At 44.4% G+C, this 19415-nt stretch overlaps 1 protein-coding gene across 1 annotated transcript in view; it reads right to left on the reverse strand.

Annotated features, from left to right (window-relative positions):
• Positions 1-19415, reverse strand: part of LOC112116425 (lysine-specific demethylase 4C) — a 438460-nt gene that overhangs the window by 186234 nt on the left and 232811 nt on the right. The window contains exon 13 of the mRNA XM_026646385.1: positions 6633-6826. Within this exon, the coding sequence (XP_026502170.1) occupies positions 6633-6826 (194 nt within the window). The remainder of the gene's footprint in view (positions 1-6632; positions 6827-19415) is intronic.

The following is a 19415-nucleotide window of genomic DNA, read 5'->3' on the forward strand; positions in this document are numbered from 1 at the left end:
TGTGTGTGTGTGTGTGTGTGTGTGTGTGTGTGTGTGTGTGTGTGTGTTCGCCAAATGCACGGGTGCCGGAAGTTTTTCCCTCAGCAGTATCCGTAGGGACCGGCTCCAGCACCCCCTGGAGTGGCGTGCACATGCCGCGGTATATAGGGCGCCGCAAGTTCCTCCCACCCTCAGTTCCTTCTTGCCAGAAACTTCGACAGTGGAGAAGAAGGGAGGGCTGTGGAATGGACACGGGCAACACATTTCGAAGAACACCAGTTAAGGAAAAGGTAACGGTCTTTTCTTCTTCAAGTGCTTGCTCGTGTCCTTGAAACTTAGGTGACTCCCAAGCAATACCCCTCGGAGGTGGGTAGGAATTCACGGACATTCAGATTGCAACACCGCTCTGCTGAACCCAGCATCATCCCTGGCCTGCTGAGTGATGGCATAGTGGATTGTGAATGTGTGCACCGAGGACCACTTCGCAGCTCCACAGATGTCCTGGATCAGGAAGTGTGCCAGGAAGGCCACCGAAGATGCCTGCACTCTGGTCGAGTAGGCTCTGACAATCGGTGGTGGGAGGGACTCCCACCAATTCATAGCAGGTCCAAATGCAAGAGGTGATCCAATTAGAAATCCTCTGCGTGGACACCGGGAGGCCCTTCATCCTATCAGCTGTAGAGATGAAAAGCTGAGTCGACTTATGGAAAGGCTTTGTTCAATCTAGGTAGAAAGCTAGGGCCCTACTTGCATCCAAAGCGTGAAGGCACCTCTCTTCACTAGTCTCATGGGGCTTAGGGCAGAAGACCGGAAGGAAGATGTCCTGGCTCATGTGGAAAGTAGACCCCACCTTGGGAAGGAAGGCCAGGTGGGGCCGTAGCTGGACCTTGTCCTTATAGAAGACCGTGTACAGCGGTTCTGAGGTCAGGGCTTGCAGCTCAGAGACTCACCTCATTGACATCACCACCACCAGGAAAGCTACCTTCCACTGTGACTGAGACAGGGAGCACGAGGCCACAGGCTCAAAGGACGGGCCCATGAGCCTTGGCAGAACCAAGTTGAGATCCCACTGAGGGACTGTGGACCAAACTTGAGGAAAAAGTCTCTCGAAACCTCTGAGGAACCTGACTGTCATGTCATGGGAGAACACCGTCTTCCCCTGGATGAGTGGATGAAAGGCGGAAATGGCCGCCAGAGGCACCCTGATAGATGAGTGTGCCAGACCGTGGCTCCTCAAATGAAGCAGGTAGTCTAAGATCGACTGCACCGAGGAATGCGAAGAGGAGATGCCCAGTTCGGCCACCCAGTGGGAGAACCTCGTCCACTTTGCCAGGTAAGTCTGTCTAGTCGAGGGCTTTCTACTCTCGAGGAGGACCTTCTGGACCCCTTCTGAACAGGCCCATTCCTCAGAGTTCAATATCCACGCCGTGAGGTGGAGGGACACAAGTTTGTGGTGCAAGAGTCGACTGTGATCCTGTGACAGCAGGTCTGGTCGGTTCGGCAGGGGCCACAGAGGGATTGCTGACAGGCTTGATAGCATCCCAAACCAGTGTTGGCGAGGCCACACCGGGGCGATCATGATAACCTGAGCCTTGTCTCTCTTGATTTTTGCTAGGACTTTGCTGATGAACGGAATTGGAGGGAAGGCGTATATCAGGCTTCCTGCCCATGGCAGGATGAAGGTGTTGGAGAGGAAGCCCTTGCCCAGACCCTTCTGGAGCAAAACCTGTGGCACCTCCTTTTCTACAGGGGTTGCATCCGGAGCCTGGCATGGCACACCACATATGTACATGCTGCCATGTGACCTAGTAGGCGCAGGCAACCCCTGTCCGTGGTCAGGGGAAACGCGGAGACTGAATCTCCCCAGTGGCAGGAACACCCTGGTGCAGGTCGAGTTGAGCACTGCTCCAATGAACTCTATCCTGTGTACCGGAACTAACGTGGATTTTTTGTCATTTACCAACAGGCCGAGGCAACAGCATCGCAACATGCCTTTGGACCTGGAGCTGCCCTTGACTTGCCAGTCGTCGATAGATAGATAGGTAGATCTTGATACGCTGAAGTCTGTTGCGGTGCTGTCACTAGGCCAAACGGGAGGACCGCAAACTGATAGTGGTTGGGACCGTAAACCGGAGGAAGCGTCTGTGTCCCTCGAAGATGGTAATGTGAAAGTGCGCATCTTTCAGATTGAGGGCGGTGTACCAGTCTACCGGATCCAGGGAGGGGATAATGGAGGCCAGGGAGACCATGTGGAACTTCAGCTTCGCTAGGAAGCGGTTCAAGTCTCGCAGGTCCAGGAAAGGTTGCAAACTGCCCTTGGCCTTTGGGAGTAAAAAGTAGGAGGAATAGAACCCCTTGTTCCTGTACTCTGGAGGAACGACCTCCACCGCACCTAGCTACAGTAACCCCTCTACCTCCTGCGCGAGGAGACTCTTGCGAGGGACAGGGAGGGTGGGTAGGAGGGGTAGAAAGTAACTGAAGGGTGTAACCCCGTGCCACCATACTGAGGACTCATTGGTCTGATGTTATAGATGCCCACGCAGGGAGGAAAGGAGAAAGGCCGTTGGCAAAAATAGGGGAGGGAGGATCCTGGGAGCAGTCTGACAGGGTCGTTCTTGGGCGTACCCTCAAAATGAGCGCTTGCCTGCCTGCTTATTGCAGGTCAACCTCGTCTGAGAGGCCTGTGAAGGTTGATGGCTAGGACGCCTCTTGTAGCCTCTGGATTTCTTATGGGAAGGTTCCTAGCGAAGGTGGCTCCCGTGGCCCTGAGGCTGCTGTGGCTTAAACCGCTTGTGGGCAGGGCCAGAAGCATACAGGCCCAGTGTTTTAAGGGTCGTGCGGGAGTCCTTTAGGCCATGGAGCTTATTGTCCATCTGTTCCGCAAACAGGGCTTGCCCATCGAAGGGAAGGTCTTGCATCGACTGCTGAGCCTCCGTAGACAAGCCAGAAAGGAGCAGCCAGGATGCCTGGCGCATGGTGATGGCCGAGGACATGGTTCGGGCGGCGGTGTCCGCCGCATCCAATGCCGCTTGGAGCATCGCCCTGGCTGCATTAGTGTCCTCCTCCACAATAGCCCAGAACTCCTTCCTAGAAGCCTCAGGAATAGAGCCTTTGAACTTGGCCATGGCTTGCCACATGTTAAAATCATAGCGTCCCAGGAGGGCTTGATGGTTGGCCACCCTCAACTGGAGACTAGAGGACAAATAAACCTTACACCCAAACAAGTCTAGTCTCTTTGTTCTTAGGGGTAGCCCTGGGTTGACCTTGTTGCTTCCTGTGGTTAACCGCTTCTACCACTAGGGAGTTGGGAGCAGGGTGGGTATACAGGTACTCGAGGCCTTTGGATGGCACAAAGTACTTGCGCTCAGCCCTCTTGGAGATGGGGGGCAGGGAGGTGGGAGTTTGCCACAGGGCATTAGTGATCTTAGAGAGCCACCCTGGCCAGTGCTGTGGAGCAGAGGACATTGAAGAGAGAGTCCAAAGGCTCCTCTAGCTCCTCCGCTTGAAGACCCAGGTTGGCAGCGACCCTCTTCAGTAGTTCCTGGTGCACTTTAGTGTCATCCGGAGGAACCAGGGGAGGGGGCCCCATTATAGCCTCGTCTGGTGATGACGATGAGGAAGCCGGTGCTGTAGGGTCCTCCACAACCATTGGTGGCCCAGTGGCTTGTTCCCCTGCTCCCTCTTGGACCTGCAGGGTCCTCACGCCCAAGGCTTCGTGCACCGGAGGGCGGGAGAGAGAGGCAGCTGGTCTCTCCGAAGCTCCGGACACCGAGCAGGTGGCCTGGGAGGGCTGGGTGAACCACCATGGGTTCCATGGGTACCACGGTGCCAGTGGAGACCATGGAGCCGGTTTCGGTGCCAACAATGTAGCCAGTACCAGAGCTTGTCCTGCCATCAGGGAACTTTGCTCTGAACCAGGGCTGGATCCTAAACGGTCGCTCCCAGGTGACCAGGACAGAGCAGAACGGTGGCTGTGTCCCGACCGGTGCCAGTCATTCCGCCTGAAGTCCGATCTGGAGCTGGGTTTTAGGGGCCGGAGGCGCTTGACAGATCTGTGACGGCTTGGAGCCGGCGATGTACGTCTCCCGGTTGACGAGCGGTACCGGGATGAGGAGCGGGACCCTCTAATTATAGCTAAGAGATTTATAAACACTAACAGAAAACTATATACAGTATAATACAGGAGATAACTAGTTCGTACGAACAAGCAGCAACAGCACTAGCTGAAGCAGCAACAGTTTCAGCACCATCACTGGTGGTAGAAGGAACTGGGGGTGGGAGGAACCGGCAGCGCCCTATATACTGCGGCATGTGCGTGCCACTCCAGGGGGCGCTGGAGCCGGTCCCCTATGGATACTGCTGAGGGAAAAAACTTCCGGCACCAGTGCATGTGGCGAGCAAACACATCTAAGTTGAATGGACATGAGCAAGCACTCGAAGAAGAAGAATTAGACCAAAATCTCCAAACTAAGGACTGAATTCAGCAAAACAGATTAAACACATGGTTAGGTGCTTTGATGAGTAAGGATGTACTAAAGCATGTAGTAATTTGCTGAATCTGGGCCCAATTTAATTTCTGTTAAGGGAAAAATATCAAACTTAACTTTGAATTGCTGGGTTTTTGTATGGTTGATTTTTAAAAGGACTTTCATAGAAGACTATAGGCTGGCAAACCAGCTTGGATAAGCTAACAACACATTCACACACTCCTGAATATCCCACAAACCAAACTATATTAAAGGTTTGAAAATGTTCCACTAAGTCTTCTCTCACACACAGATGCACACATACTCCAAGCAGACTTTTCATGTGTGTATCCCTCAGCCCTTTGGGTAGGACCAAGGAAGGTCAGGGGCAAGTCTTCACACAGTAGACATTAAGTGGCATCTTTATTGGGAGTCTCAGGAAATAGACTAAGGGTTGAGTCAACATGGAAAATGAACATCTCACCCCTAGATGTGAACCTTTACTTCAGGATTGAGGCACATTTGTGGAGCAATATGGGGAAACTCGTGTGGAGAGTAACTCCATTCTCCATGAGAACTGAAGCCCCTACCCCCATGAACCCCCATTCAGTAAGAGGCAAGCAGAGAGAGGGGAGCTGGCCCCAGAACCCTGACTGGATAGAGGACTGGGAGGAAATTTCATAACTGGCTTCCTTCTGCCATCCCACCTGTCATTGGAGGAGAGGAATGCCACTCCAGAATCTGGGGCTAGAGAAGAGGTCCAGGGAGCAGGTTACAGCCAGGCTGAAGGAGCAGCCTAGACCCAGCAAAGAAGCCTTGACTATCATGGTGACTCCGGACATGGACACCAGCAAGGCAGCAGAGACTGGGATTCATCGCTCCAAGCTTGCACTGTGCCCAAGCACCAGCAGCCACTACAAGGGCCAGAAAGGAACCTGCTTGGGAATTAAGACTCTGGTGGCTGTTTGGACCCTGGACTGAGTAAGGTGGTATTAGTTTGAACATTTAAGCCTTGGGTGGGGGCAACACAACAAACTGGGGTGACCTCACCACACAATGCCATTGCCTGTGTTTTACTCATCCAGTGGATAAGCGGAGAATGTTTGTCTCCAGTGCTATCACATCACCTTTAAGAGAAGTAAATTCATTTAAAAATTAAAGAAGGAAATTCACAGTTTAGTGTTCACTTGCCAATATGCAGTCACAATGGGGCATCATCCTTAATTATTTAATGTTTGCAAAATGATCTGAAGATTAAAAGGGCTATTAAAGGACTAAGTATTATCCTTAACTTGATCCAATTGTGCCCTGCTGTGACAAGACACAAGCAAAGCTCATGTCAATTTTTAGCAGTTAAATCTCAAAGCACTAATGAATAGGAAAATCCGTTGGAATTCTGTTAAGTGCAAACAAAAGAGAAATGCTGCATGTAAAGAAAACTTTTCCCAAAAATACACTATCTATATGACGACATGGATCGAGCTGTAAAAGTATCAAAAGTCAAAACTTTGATAGTGTCAATGATAACCTAAAAAGTTAACTTTTCAGGTATGTCAGTAAAATCTGCATTGACAATTGGGTTAAGGATTTCATTATGCCAAACTCCAACCAGTTGTTAATCCATAGCAGACATAGCAGGTATTGGCAGTGGTACTGTGAGAGTCTGCCAAATAGGTATCTCTCTATAGAGCTCCTGGGCTACAAGCTAGTGAATGCTAAGTCTATTGCTAGAGGTTGTGCACAGCTGCTACAATTCTGCACCTGTTTTATACCCCTCTTTTCTAACTAATGAATAGCATTTAGCCCACTCCCTACAGATGTTTTCCTGATCTCCTGGCTGGAGATGTTGTTACACACAGTGCAAGTACTAGTGAACACACCCTCACCAAAGGAAAAGATTTAAATATTGCATTAGAAGCAATGGCCACCTCTCCATGCGCATAAACTTCAGCTATGCATTTTCCTTACATGTTGCAAAATGAATGTATTTTTCATTTAAACAATCACTATGAATTATGACTTTCTTGGCCTCAAGCTCATGGTTAAATTATAAGAAGAGCTAAATTAGCTGTGACTAGAATAAATGAACAACTCTAATGGAATGTCAGAGAAAAGGGCATTGAAAAAAAATGGAAATATACAACATATTTAACTTTAATTAAATGGAAGGTGAACAACTCTAATTACCATTTGGGAGGTTTCTTTGTTTTCCTTCTTCTCTGCAACCAGGCCTTTACCTCAGGTGTTGTTTCAGGCGTGGGCTTCGTGTGATCAATGGTATATAAATCCTTTCCTTGTTTCCACAGTTGATATCTGTCTGGTTGAAACTTCCTCACAAAGATATCCATTGATATTGTTACCATGTCTTTCCTGCAGGTGCACTGGGGGAGAAACCAGAAATATATACTGCATGTGACAAACTAAATGATTTGCTGTAGTTTGTAGTAGAAAAACCCTTGAATATGAAACTCCTTTTTTGGGAGGAATGGTCGTACAGAAAATATTACCTGAACAACTACAGCCATGCCTGGATTCCTCATGGTTCTATGAGGACAGTCCATTTAGCATATACATAGTATGGAAATTTCATTGGTTGATGAACTCCTACTAATAACAGACAAAAAGCAAGCATCTATGCTGTTTCTTTTAGGTCCATCATCTACCTTTGTTATTATTAAACACGAGGGTCCTGTTGAACCCAACAGACAGACTGGATTACCCTTGAATGGTTCCATTATTTTCTCTCTCTGAGGGGACGCAACGAGTAGTTTTGAGCAGTTGCTCATCTGTCCCAAGGGTTTTTAGCAGGGGTGGAGGGGAGTAATTACAGCATTCTGTAATATCACCACTCCTTTTCAACACAAATATCAGATCCTTAGGGAAGGCAGAAAAAGACCATATCGCTTTTTTCTTGCTGCAAGATCTACCTATACTCCCAAGCTTTTACACAATTGGGAAGGATTATTGAGTGAGACGTGTGAAAATGCTTGTTTTGAAAAGAGTGGAGAGCAGTTTCTAGATTCTTAGAGTATGTCTACACAACAGAAGTTGTGCACAGGCTAGCCTACCTGAGCTAGTTTGAATCCAGCTAGCATGGGCAACAATAGGAGTGAAGACAGCAGAGCATGGGCTTCAGCCCAGGTAGTACAAGCCCAGCATGGACACTATGTTCTCAGGTCACTAAGCCCACACTAAAGCTCATGCTGTGCTGTCTTCACTGCTACTGTTACCTGCATTAGCTGAATTCAAATTAATTCAGGTAGACTAGCCCATGTACAGCTTGTGCTGTGTAGACATGGGCCTTAAAATTTAAGGCCCAAGGGAGTGTTATCGTCATCTAGTCTGACCTCCTGTATAACAAAGACCATGGCATTTTACCCCATAGTTCCTCTATCAAACCCAATAACTTTAGTTTGGTCATTGGCCCAAATTGTTTAGTGTATTACTTTTCTTGATAAAGTCTCTATGTGCCCACAGAGATCTGAACTGGCATATTTTAATCACACCAAAATAAATAAATAGTAATGACTTTCCAAGTAAAATTCTCTCTCACTTAAAATAACAGATACTAAAATAGCTTCAAAGCAAATTTACTGTACCTGAAGCTCAAAAAATCTTTATATTAGGAGACGATAATATGTGAATCAACAAGCCTGCAGCACATAAACCATTCATGCTAAGAACAAGTTTTTTAGCTAAAAAATTGATTCTCCAAAATTGAAAAACCATGAATTGTCTAATGTTATATCTAATAAAATGTCTTAACTGGTAAGCAAAACAAAGCTATATAGCTAATGTAACCTTTCAGGTGAATGAAAGAATGAAAACAAAATAACAATGTATGGCCTGACCTTCTCGTCCTCTATGATATGTATTATTATGCCTTTTTAACTGAACAGGATATCTAACCACAGATGAAATTAAATTTGCTTGTTACTGACTGCTAAATAGGCACATAGGCTTTGTGTACTGCAGGTATATTTTCTCTCTCCTCCATTCACCTGCCACTTCTACCCCATCCTTCTTTTCCTTGAAAATAATAAGCTCTATAATGGAAAAAGGGATTAGAAATGTCATAAAATGTCCTGCTTTCCTTTCAATACTTTAAAAACACACATCCAGCGTAACATAAAAAAGCCAAACAGGAAACTACTTCAGGCAGCAGCCAGAACTGCACTGAAATCAGACATTTATATCCTACTGGCAAATTGCTGCAAACATGAAAAAGCAACTTAAAAACTGGTTTTGTAGAAATTCACCTCCCATGAAGAAAATGTTTTTGCCAATACTTTTTATTTAAGGTATATCAACCAAAGCCTATCCCAAAGGAAAAATTCTCTTACTGACCAGATCCCAGATCCAGAATGTGGAAATTATGTGATATTTCAACACTTGAAGTTGTTATGACTCAGGGATGTTATCTTTTAATGCAATTCCTTGGATCTTTTGAAGACAGCTAGCATGATAAATGTCATACTAGTTTTTGTCTCAAGTAAACAACTCCAGGAAAGATTTCTGAATTTACATTATGCTCTGCTACATTTTCCGATTTTTAACACAATTTGAATCAGAAAAAAGCGTGTGACTAGAAACATGGCAGCTCACAATGCAAGGATTCAGCGCTGCTCTCAAAAGAGAGAAAGAGAAGGCATGTCATACCCCACACTTCCATGATACTAGTTCTCATTGCTAGTACCACAGCATTATTCCACACGTAACATTGATGTATATTAATACTAAGATCTTATATAATGCTTTTCAGCAGCAGATCTCAAAGCACTTTACAAAGAGATGGAGAAATTGAGAGGTAAAGTGACTTGCCCAAGGTAACACAGAAGATCAGAGACAGAGCTGGGATTAGAACCCAAGACTCCTAAGTCCCAGTGCAGTGCAGTGCACAATCTAGTAGGCAACACGGTCTCTCCTTTCCCTCATACACTGGGATGCAGTCATTAAAGCTGCTTCTGTCTGATACTTTTGCTGGAGAGGCATGATTACCAGTTTCACAGTAACTTAAATAAGGAGGAAAGGGAAAGGCAGGTTATATTAAATGCATTATTTTAGGAAAACTTCTTTTAAGCATATATGTTTTTTAAATTGGTCGTTCTCAGTTTTAGTTAAATTATTTTCTGAAACCTCCCCAAAATGAACAATCCTTACACATTTGAAAGTACAATTTCCTTAATAGCTATTTTTAAAGTTTGCAGTTTAACTGAATTCCCTACTTCTGCATAGAAAGTGCTGCTGTACAACACCCCAAATACCTGCCCCGTGATGCTATTAATAATTCTCCCCATTTAGTGGAGCCAATATACAGAGGAGAAAATCATTCAGATTATTAAAGGAGGAGTTCCCGAGGTCACAATCGCATCAGAAGTGCTAGAGTGACAGCACTTCATGATGTTTGATGCATAGAAATATAATTATCTGATGTGAGTTTTCTTTTTCCAGGGTGCGCACGGTATTATTTTTGTACAAAGCTCTTATTCTACTGTGACCAGTTTACCTCATTCAGAGAGTCACTGATCAATAACACTGAAGTAGTTACAAAAAAGCACTGATAGTGCTTCTGGATATTGGATAGGTGCAAAAGACTGTCCACTGGAATACCCTTCATCATTAAGAGCTAAATTCATTACATAAGGACAAGTAACACTGAATTTCCCCCTCGTTTATACACAAAATCCCTTTGAATGCAAGCTACACTGCTATGCAGGGATGACAAATGGTTGCTTAAGGAACAGTTTAAAAAGATTACTGTCTTTGCTGTTAGGCATCAAGTCTTCAAGCAATTTGGAAAACGGCCAATATTTAAATCAGCATTGATTTATTGAAGTAAAAAATCCATCAAGAAAAAATATCCAGTGATAGGATGATACTGTTCTAAAAGAAGAGTTTCATAATAAATTATGCCTAAATGAGGTACAAAAATCTCCCTTTTAGTAATCTTTGAATATTTGATGCTGTTTTTATACTACTACTGAAGTGCATTACATTTGTGTAAAAGTAAAAAAGTTTATCACCATCTAAAATGAGACAACAGCAGAATTTTAATAATATTTGCAGCATTATCAACATGCTAATTAAAGTCTTCATCATTTGCTGGGAAATCCAGAAGACTTAAGCTTCTAGATACTGGAGGCTAGAAACATTTGAAAGCATCATATTAGACAGTGAAAGCAGATATATGCTGCAAAGCATTTCTATTTATTTTCCCCAAAATGTGCCAAGAAAGAAATATGTTGCTTTGATAAATAATCTGGCAGGTTTGGGGTTTTTAAAGTGTTCTTTCCTCATTTCCCATCCGACTTACTTATAGTTGACAGCTACATGGCTTCCTGCTTCCAAGACAGAAGAGTGAATGAGAGCATCTCTCTCTGAAGCTAACTTGAATGTCATTCTCTTGAAGAACTCCGTTGGGACAGAGACCATAGGACATGCAGCTCCCCACCAAAATACCAAGAGTGTCATGTTCACTGTTCACAAGAAACTTAGAAAACTTTCATCATATTTTTAAAGGTAAAAAATATTTTCATGTGGAATAAAAATTAAAAATTGCTATTTTTTTTTTTGATAAACTGACAAAAAATAGAAAATCGTCTGATGTTACTGTCTGATGTTACCATCTGATGGGTATTCTTTGGCATATGTGAAATGACTTATGCTCAGCCCATGCCCTACCAGACAAGTGTCCATACCACAAAAAACTATCACCCTCCCGCTCCCACAAATTGGCACCCTTGTTAGGTACTTCAACAGAGAACCATGAACTGAATAAGCATGGGGACTCCTGGTCAGAATTGAAACATATTGATAGAAAAGTGAGAGAATTTTATTTGCTGCTGCCTGTGCAACATACCCCACTCTGAGGATAACCTGTTATATCAATGGTAATTTACGCCCAATAAAATTAAAAGAATAGTTCATGTTGGCGGTTGTAGCAGGAGTAGTGAAAGGAATCCCCTATCCACATATTGTATAATTGGCTTCTTATATGGGATTACAAGCAAAGATCATCATGGCAATCAAAATGATTATGGGAATAGACCTCCTTCATGATCCTTTGGTATTATTATTATTGGTTTTATTATTAGTTCTACTAGTATAAAGAAAACAGCTTGAAGGAAACATTTATTAGTGGCCGCAAGGTGTTTGATAGCAGTGAGTTGAAAGAAAACTGTTTCATCCACTTTATTAAATTGGTATAACAGACTGTGAAATGTATTTGTAATGGAGAAAACTGCCTACTTGAGATATCTTTTCTTTTTTGTTTGTTTGCAAAGGATGCCATTTCTGAATAACAAACAAAATGAATATTGGCAAAGACTAAATATTTTGACTGGTTTTGCCTGACTAAGTCATACGTCCCTCCCCTTTTAGGCTCTGATTCAGAAAGGTAATTAAGCATGTGCCAAACTGCAAGCATATGTGTAGTCCCATTTAAGACAATGGGATTATTCACGTGCTTACAGTTAGACATGTACTTACATACCTTCCTTAACTGAGGTCTTAGACCCAATGTCAGCAAGTCACTTAAGAATGTGCATTATTTTAAGAATGCGAATAGTCCCACTGATCTGGACATGCACAACTGACAGATACAGCAGTGGATTTAAGTGGCAGACCACAACTTTATTAATTTAACAATGGGGCAGGCACTATACACCTCCCCTTACATACCTGGCATTTAAATAGGTCCACTATGCGGTTACACAGCTCTCACCATATAACCATTACTCGAGGTATACCTTCTTCAGCCTGCTCCTAGGACTAGACTCATTTCTGAATTGTCTTGCCCTACCCACCATCAGGAGGGTAGAAGGTACCAAGAGGGACCTCAGTCTGAAAAGACTTGAGGTCTCCCCTTCTCCTTACAGGCACAAAGTCCATCAGTAAAACCCTGGATCTCATTTCCACCTGGGAGTTGGCCCTTTTTAACTTTTATCTACACTGGATACCAGCCACTGGGAGAACCAGCAATTAGCTTCATTGTCTCCACGCACACACCATCCAAAGTGCCTAGTATCTATTTCCTGCCAAATGCAATCCCTAAGATCCCATAGGCAATGTCAGACCCTGTATCTGAGAAGTGCACAAGGTGGCTGTAGTTTGCCTTTCAGCGAGCACAGAAGAGACATGAGCTGATTCCACAACATGTCACCTCTGCCATATCATTGAAGGTAAAGAACCTCAACCCTGAAGCTCAGTTGTGATTCCCCTGCTGATCTGGCTGCCTGCTTGTAGGCCCAATGCTGTACATGAGCCGCAGATCCAGACAGCAACCCTTTTCCAGTGTCCCCAGCAATCACAGATAGGGTTAGTTCTCACACTTTTGCCTGCCCCAGTAACCCATCAGCAGGGTGAATATTGGTCCTGTAAGAGTGCCTGGATCCTTGAGAAGTAAAAAAAAAACCCTCCAATGCTGTTGGTGTTGCTGCCTCAAACCTGAAAGAATGTGTGCAAAATTTGCCAGATTGAGACCCAAGTAGGCTAACGCATTCCTCATTACCACAAATGAGGAATTACGTCGAACTGGTAGCTGGTCAAGTTGCTACCATCCCCATGTACAACTAGGTGGGCCTGGCTCCCACATACATGTGGTTCCAACAAAAACTGTTTGTGGCTTTTACCAGATATACCCATTCAGCTGAGCATTCCCTTAGCTCTACTATGGTCTCTTTTCTAGTCTGATCAGTTTCTGAATACCTTAATTCCAAGTCTATTGCTGCTTGTTAAAACGGTACCTCTGCCAATCTAATATATGCCAGGAGGTGGCCCCTGCCACCTGTAGCACTATTTCACTAAACCTGAAAGCACCAACAAGGACTTGACAAATGCAACTTTAAATAGAAATGCCTCCATCCCACAACTTCACTCCCTAGGTAAAGCCTTCGATAACCCAGCAAATTTCACAGGGGATGGTATACCTGTTATCGTCTTTGCAACCCTCAGGTCATGACCATACCTCCAAGACCTTGCTTAGTAAGAGTCCTCTACATGAACCAGTAAATCCTGCCACTATGCAACAAACCAGGCCAACCAGGAAACCCAGTATTGCAGATGAAGCTAGTCCATGGTACGTCACAGACACTCCGTATCTCACCACCTGAGGCTCAGTGACAGCACAAACAACAAAAGAGACCTACCTTAACTCTAAATTAAATAAACCTAACAACTGCAGCTTTGTAAACCATGATTGCCCTTGGAACTCTGGGGTTTTCATCCATTCTGAATCATGGCTCCACAAACCATCACCTGCAGGGCTTGGCTGTGAAACAGTGTTAGCTCTTGGAATCTGCGATCCTGAAATGGAGCCAGAGCATCAATGAGGCTATTATCTACATTATCATGCAATGAAAAGTTTGACAAACAAAAAAAGCAGTGCAATATAACTGCTCATACCAGCCGCATTCCCCATACTGACTATTGGTCAAGGATGTGAACCCATACCTGGTTGTCACACCAAAACCAAACTTGTTTATTTCCAAATTCCTCACCCCAAATAGTGACAGTCACCAATATCGGAGCCCCCAATGCACCCATGACATTATAGTTTGTAGTAAATTGGTCAATTCTAAGAGGACTTGCCCCTGCCCTCAAGTAGAGTTGATTAAATTCCTCTACCTCCCCAACATACATATGAATGTTCAACATGATCACTGCTTTTCAGTAAACCAGAACTGGTCATGAACTGTGCTTGCAAGGGCTTAGCTGCATTTGAATGGGCTCCTCAATGACTACCACCACCTGCTCTCAAATTCTGCCCATCTCATATTCTGAGTGACTTAAAGAACTGGCAGTTACCAAGATGGACCAGTGCCTGGCTTTCACTTCAGAATCACCTTTCTCACTCCTGATCTCATCCCTGAAGATGGTCACTGGACATCCCCAGATTTGGTATGCCTTCTCCAGGGATCTGTCCCTAGCCTACAGAGAAAAGAATCTGCCCTGGGCCATGTATTGGGGCCCATTGTCAAGTCCACAACCTTTATGGCCACTGTCTGAAAAGGGGGTCCTCTATTACAGGGAGTGGCCTCATGGCTTCTTTACTCCATCTTGGCCTTCCCCAACCACTGAAAGGAATCACATGCTTTCAGAACTTACCAGCTTCAGTTTCCCCACTTTTGCCTATGGTCTTAGCCGCAGCAACTCTCAGTTATGCCACCATTTCCCTACTCTTGTCTAAGGCATCACGCAACAATACTCAGTGCTGTCTCCATTTCCCTGGTAAGAGGAGGCAGTGAGTTAGCCTCCCTAACCATCAACTCTGGCCTCTGGGCTTGCATCCGAACTTGGTTCAAATTTGTTGTCAGACATGAGACATTGGAAACGTGGAAACTTCAGAAAACTATTACATTGAGATATGCCAGATGTTATGGGCTCAGGGAATATACATCTTTGTGGTCTAGGGACTGTATTCTAGCTTCAAGGTGGAGGGTTTCCGAGCTTCCATAATAACTAAAGTAAGTGGAGGTTAATTACTGCAGACCCTGGAACAGGTAAACAACTCCAGTGATACACCACTCCCTGGGATGAATTGAATACTCTGGTACAGTTCAGGTTTAAGACATACGGGAGACCAAAAAGAGGGCTTTTGGTATAAAGATTCAGTCTGAACTGGATGGGGGCCCCTCATTTTGACCCCAAAACTGACATGTGGTTGTGACAAAAAGGGCAAACCCTTGCTGGAAGGGTTTGAAATACTGGAAACCTACCGAAGTCTCTCGGTGGAAGATGGGTGACACTTGGTAAGCTTAGCATGCAAGTAGATTGTTTACTGTTTTATTATGTTTTCTCTGTAATGTTTTTTTCTCCTAAAATAAATGTTATGTGCTTGGTGAAAGCTACCTGGTCACTGGTAAACACGGTCACTGTCCCTTGTGAGAGACAGAACTGCAAGTGTCTGGACTGATGTCAGACCTGCTGGGATAGTAACAGTGACTTGCAGAGGGACGGCAAGTCTAAATTCTTGGTTTGGTGGGAGAGGGAAGAGAGAGGCCAATAGAGAGGCGATGGCTGGAGGCCACATGGATGCCCATGAGCAGACCATGGAGGGGGCAGAGTGAGTGTTGTTAACCTTGGCACAAAAATGAGGATGTTAGTGAAACAGAAATTAAAAGGTACAGTACCAAAAGTAAGATCCCAGCAAACTGCGTGGAAACTTTTTAAAGACACCATAATAGAGGCTCAACTTAATTACCCCAATTTAAAAAACATAGTAAGAGAACCAAAAAAGAGCCACTGTGGTTAACTGACAAAGTAAAAGAAGCAGTGAGAGGCAAAAAAGGCATCCTTTAAAAAGTGGAAGATAAATCCTAATGAGGAAAATAGAAAAAAAGAGCATAAACTCTGGCAAATAAAGTGTAAAAATATAATTAGAATAACCAAAAAAGAATTTGAAGAACAGCTAGCCAAAGACTCCAAAAGTAATAGCAATTTTTTTTTAAATACATCAGAATAAGAAAGCCTGCTAAGCAACCAGTGGGGCCACTGGACGATCAAGATGCTAAAGGAGCACTCAAAGATGATAAGGCCATTGCGGAGAAACTAAACAAATTCTTTGCACCGGACTTAACTGTTGAGGATGTGAGGGAGACTCCCAAACCTGAGCCATTCTTTTTGGGTGACAGATCGGAGTAACTGTCCCAAACTGAGGTGTCATTAGAGGAGGTTTTGGAACAAATTGATAAACTAAACAGTAACAAGTCTCCAGGACCTGATGGTTTTCACCCAAGAGTTCTGAAGGAACTCAAATGTTAAATTGTAGGACTACAACTGTAGTCTGTAACTTATCATTTAAATCAGCTTCTGTACCAAATGACTGGAGGATAGCTAATGTGACGCCAATTTTTAAAAAGGACTCCAGAGGTGACCATGGCAACTACAGGCCAGTAAGCCTCACTTCGGTACCGGACAAATTGGTTGAAACTATCGTAAAGAACAAAATTGTCAGACACATAGATGAACATAATTTGTTGGGAAATAGTCAACATGGTTTTTGTAAAGGGAAATCGTGCCTCACCAATCTACTAGAATTCTTTGAGGGGGTCGACAAGCATGTGGACAAAGGAGATTCAGTGGATATAGTGTATTTAGATTTTCAGAAAGCCTTTGACAAGGTCCCTCACCAAAGGCTCTTAAGCAAAATAAGCAGTCATGGGATAAGAGGGAAGGTTCTCTCATGGATTGGTAACTGGTTAAAAGATAGGAAACAAAGGGTAGGAATAAATGGTCAGTTTTCAGAATGGAGAAAGGAAAATAGTGGTGTCTCCCAGGGATCTATACTGGGCCTAGTCCTATTTAACATATTCAGAAACGATCTGGAAAAAGGGGTAAACAGTGAGGTGGCAAAATTTTCAGATGATACAAAACTACTAAAGATAGTTAAGTCCCAGGCAGACTGCGAAGTGCTACAAAAGGATTTCACAAAATTGGGAGACTGGGCAACAAAATGGCAGATGAAATTTAATGTTGATAAATGCAAAGTAATGCACATTGGACATAATCCTAAGTAGACATATACAATGATGGGGTCTAAATTAGCTGTTACCACTCAAGAAAGATCTTGGAGTCATTGTGGATAGTTCTCTGAAAACATCCACTCAATGTGCAGCGGCAGTCCAAAAAGCAAACAGAATGTTGGGAATCATCAAGAAAGGGATAGATAATAAGACAGAAAATATCATATTGCCTCTATATAAATCCATGGTACGCCCACACCTTGACTACTGCGTGTAGATGTGGTCTCCCCATCTCAAAAAAGATATATTGGAATTGGAAAAGGTTCAGAAAAGGGCAACAAAAATTATTAGGGGTGTAGAATGGCTTCCGTATGAGGAGAGATTAATAAGACTGGGACTTTTCAGCTTGGAAAAGAGGCGACTAAGGGGGGATATGATAGAGGTATATAAAATCATGTGTGGTATAGGGGAAGTAAATAAGGAAGTGTTATTTACTCCTTCTCATAATACAAGAACAAGGGGCCACCAAATGAAATTAATAGGTAGCAGGTTTAAAACAAACACAAGAAAATATTTTTTCACGCAACGCACTGTCAACCTCTGGAACTCCTTGCCACAGGGTGTTGTGAAGGCCAATACTATAACGGGGTTCAAAAGGGAACTAGACAGATTCATAGAAGATAGGTCCATCAATGGCTATTAGCCAGGATGGGCAGGAATGGTGTCCCTAGCCTCTGTTTGCAAGAAGCTGGGATTGGGTGGCAGGGCATGGATCACTTGATGATAACCTGTCTGTTCATTCCCTTTGGGGCACCTGTCATTGGCTACTGTTGGAGGATGGGATGCTGGGCTTGATGGACCTTTGGTCTGACCCAGTATGGCCATTCTTATGTTCTTATGGCACTGCAACACTTCTAGCATGTTCCTCAGTAAAATATGTGAAAGAATATCCTCAATACTCCCACCACTAGCATCTGTGAGCCCTCCTGGGTCTTTAAATGTACCTGGGTTACAAATTTTGAGAAGGTGCACCATGATAGGATCAGCAACTCCTGTTTAAGCCTGAGTGGGCTTCCCTCTGGGAGCACTCCCCACACCATATGCAACCACATGGAGAGGAAGGTTGTCCCAAATGGCATTAGCCCCATCCCAACATTCTCTCTGAGTATTAAAAGATGTTTGATTTGTAATATTCTATTTGCTGGATAGACTAACACTCTGCAGGCTACTACCACTGCCCTTCCTGTGTACCCATTTGAGGCCTGCAGGGGTCAAGGACTGAACTTCACCACAGGGGAATTGATTAGCCTACCCCTTAAAGTCAGGGCACTAGGATTCAGGAATCCCACAATCCCATCCTATCATGGTTGGCCAACTGTTAGTATTTAGGCTGCTGCCCAAGGGAAACTTATGGGCCCAACATCTGGGCAAGATGTCTCCTAAAAGACAGGGCAGGTTTTAAATCTGAGGGAGATGGAATGTGATAGTCAACTGGCTCCTCTATCCCAACCCCACTCCCTTCTGGCCAGCCAAATGAAGGCCAACCCCCTTCTTCTTCCCCATGCACATTCCTCCATACACAGATGTAGGTGGAGGAGTCAGCAGCAGCTATCCCCTGTACCTGGAGGAAGTTGGGCATCATTATATTTAGTCACACCAAATATCCACGCCCCCACCCCCACAATCGGAGGCAGGGGGCATTGCCTTCAGTCGAATTACTCAAATGCTTAAATTTAGGTAGATACTTAAGTACCTTTCTGAAATAGGGGCTTGTGGGTTTTTTAGCCACTTCTTTACATGCCCTTTAGCTTTGTGGTAGCCACAACATAGAGCTTTTGGCCTGCAACTCTCCCACCCCGAAGACACCTCTGCCTGTAACTGAGAATTGTTCCTGGGAACCATTTTAAATAATTGAGAATCAAGTACTGGAACTTGGCTTAAGGATTTATCTGATACTGTAGCATGACTATTAAATCCCTTCAGTAGACAGAATCGCTATGTTTTAGAAGTTGATATAAAATATATGCACAGTATGGTCTAGTGTACTGTAGCTTTACACAGTGGAAAGCAAATATTTGATTTATAATATTTTGATTTGACTAGTAGGTGAAGAGTACTTCTCTTTGTGGTAATTCTTCCAGGATGAGGTATGTTGAGTCTATTTTTTTAAATATTTTTTTATCTTTTTCTTTCAGTTCCATAAAGTGTAGCTAATGATATTTGCTATCATGTAAAATTATGCTGCTACTTGTGACAATATCCTCTGGATCTAAGCATCGTATGCTATACCAGGGATCGGCAACGTTTGGCACGCGGCTCGCCAGGGTAAGCACCCTGGCGGGCCGGGCCAGTTTTGCTTACCTGCTGACGTGGCAGGTTCAGCCGATCGCGGCCCCCACTGGCCGCGGTTCGCCGTCCCGGGCCAATGGGGGCAGCGGGAAGCAGCACAGGCGAGCGATGTGCTGGCCGCGGCTTCCCGCCGCCGCCCCCATTGGCCCGGGACGGCGAA

The sequence above is a fragment of the Terrapene carolina genome, unplaced genomic scaffold (genome assembly GCF_002925995.2).
Source record: "Terrapene carolina triunguis isolate 2854851 unplaced genomic scaffold, T_m_triunguis-2.0 Scaffold35022, whole genome shotgun sequence".
Taxonomy (NCBI): Eukaryota; Metazoa; Chordata; order Testudines; family Emydidae; genus Terrapene; species Terrapene triunguis.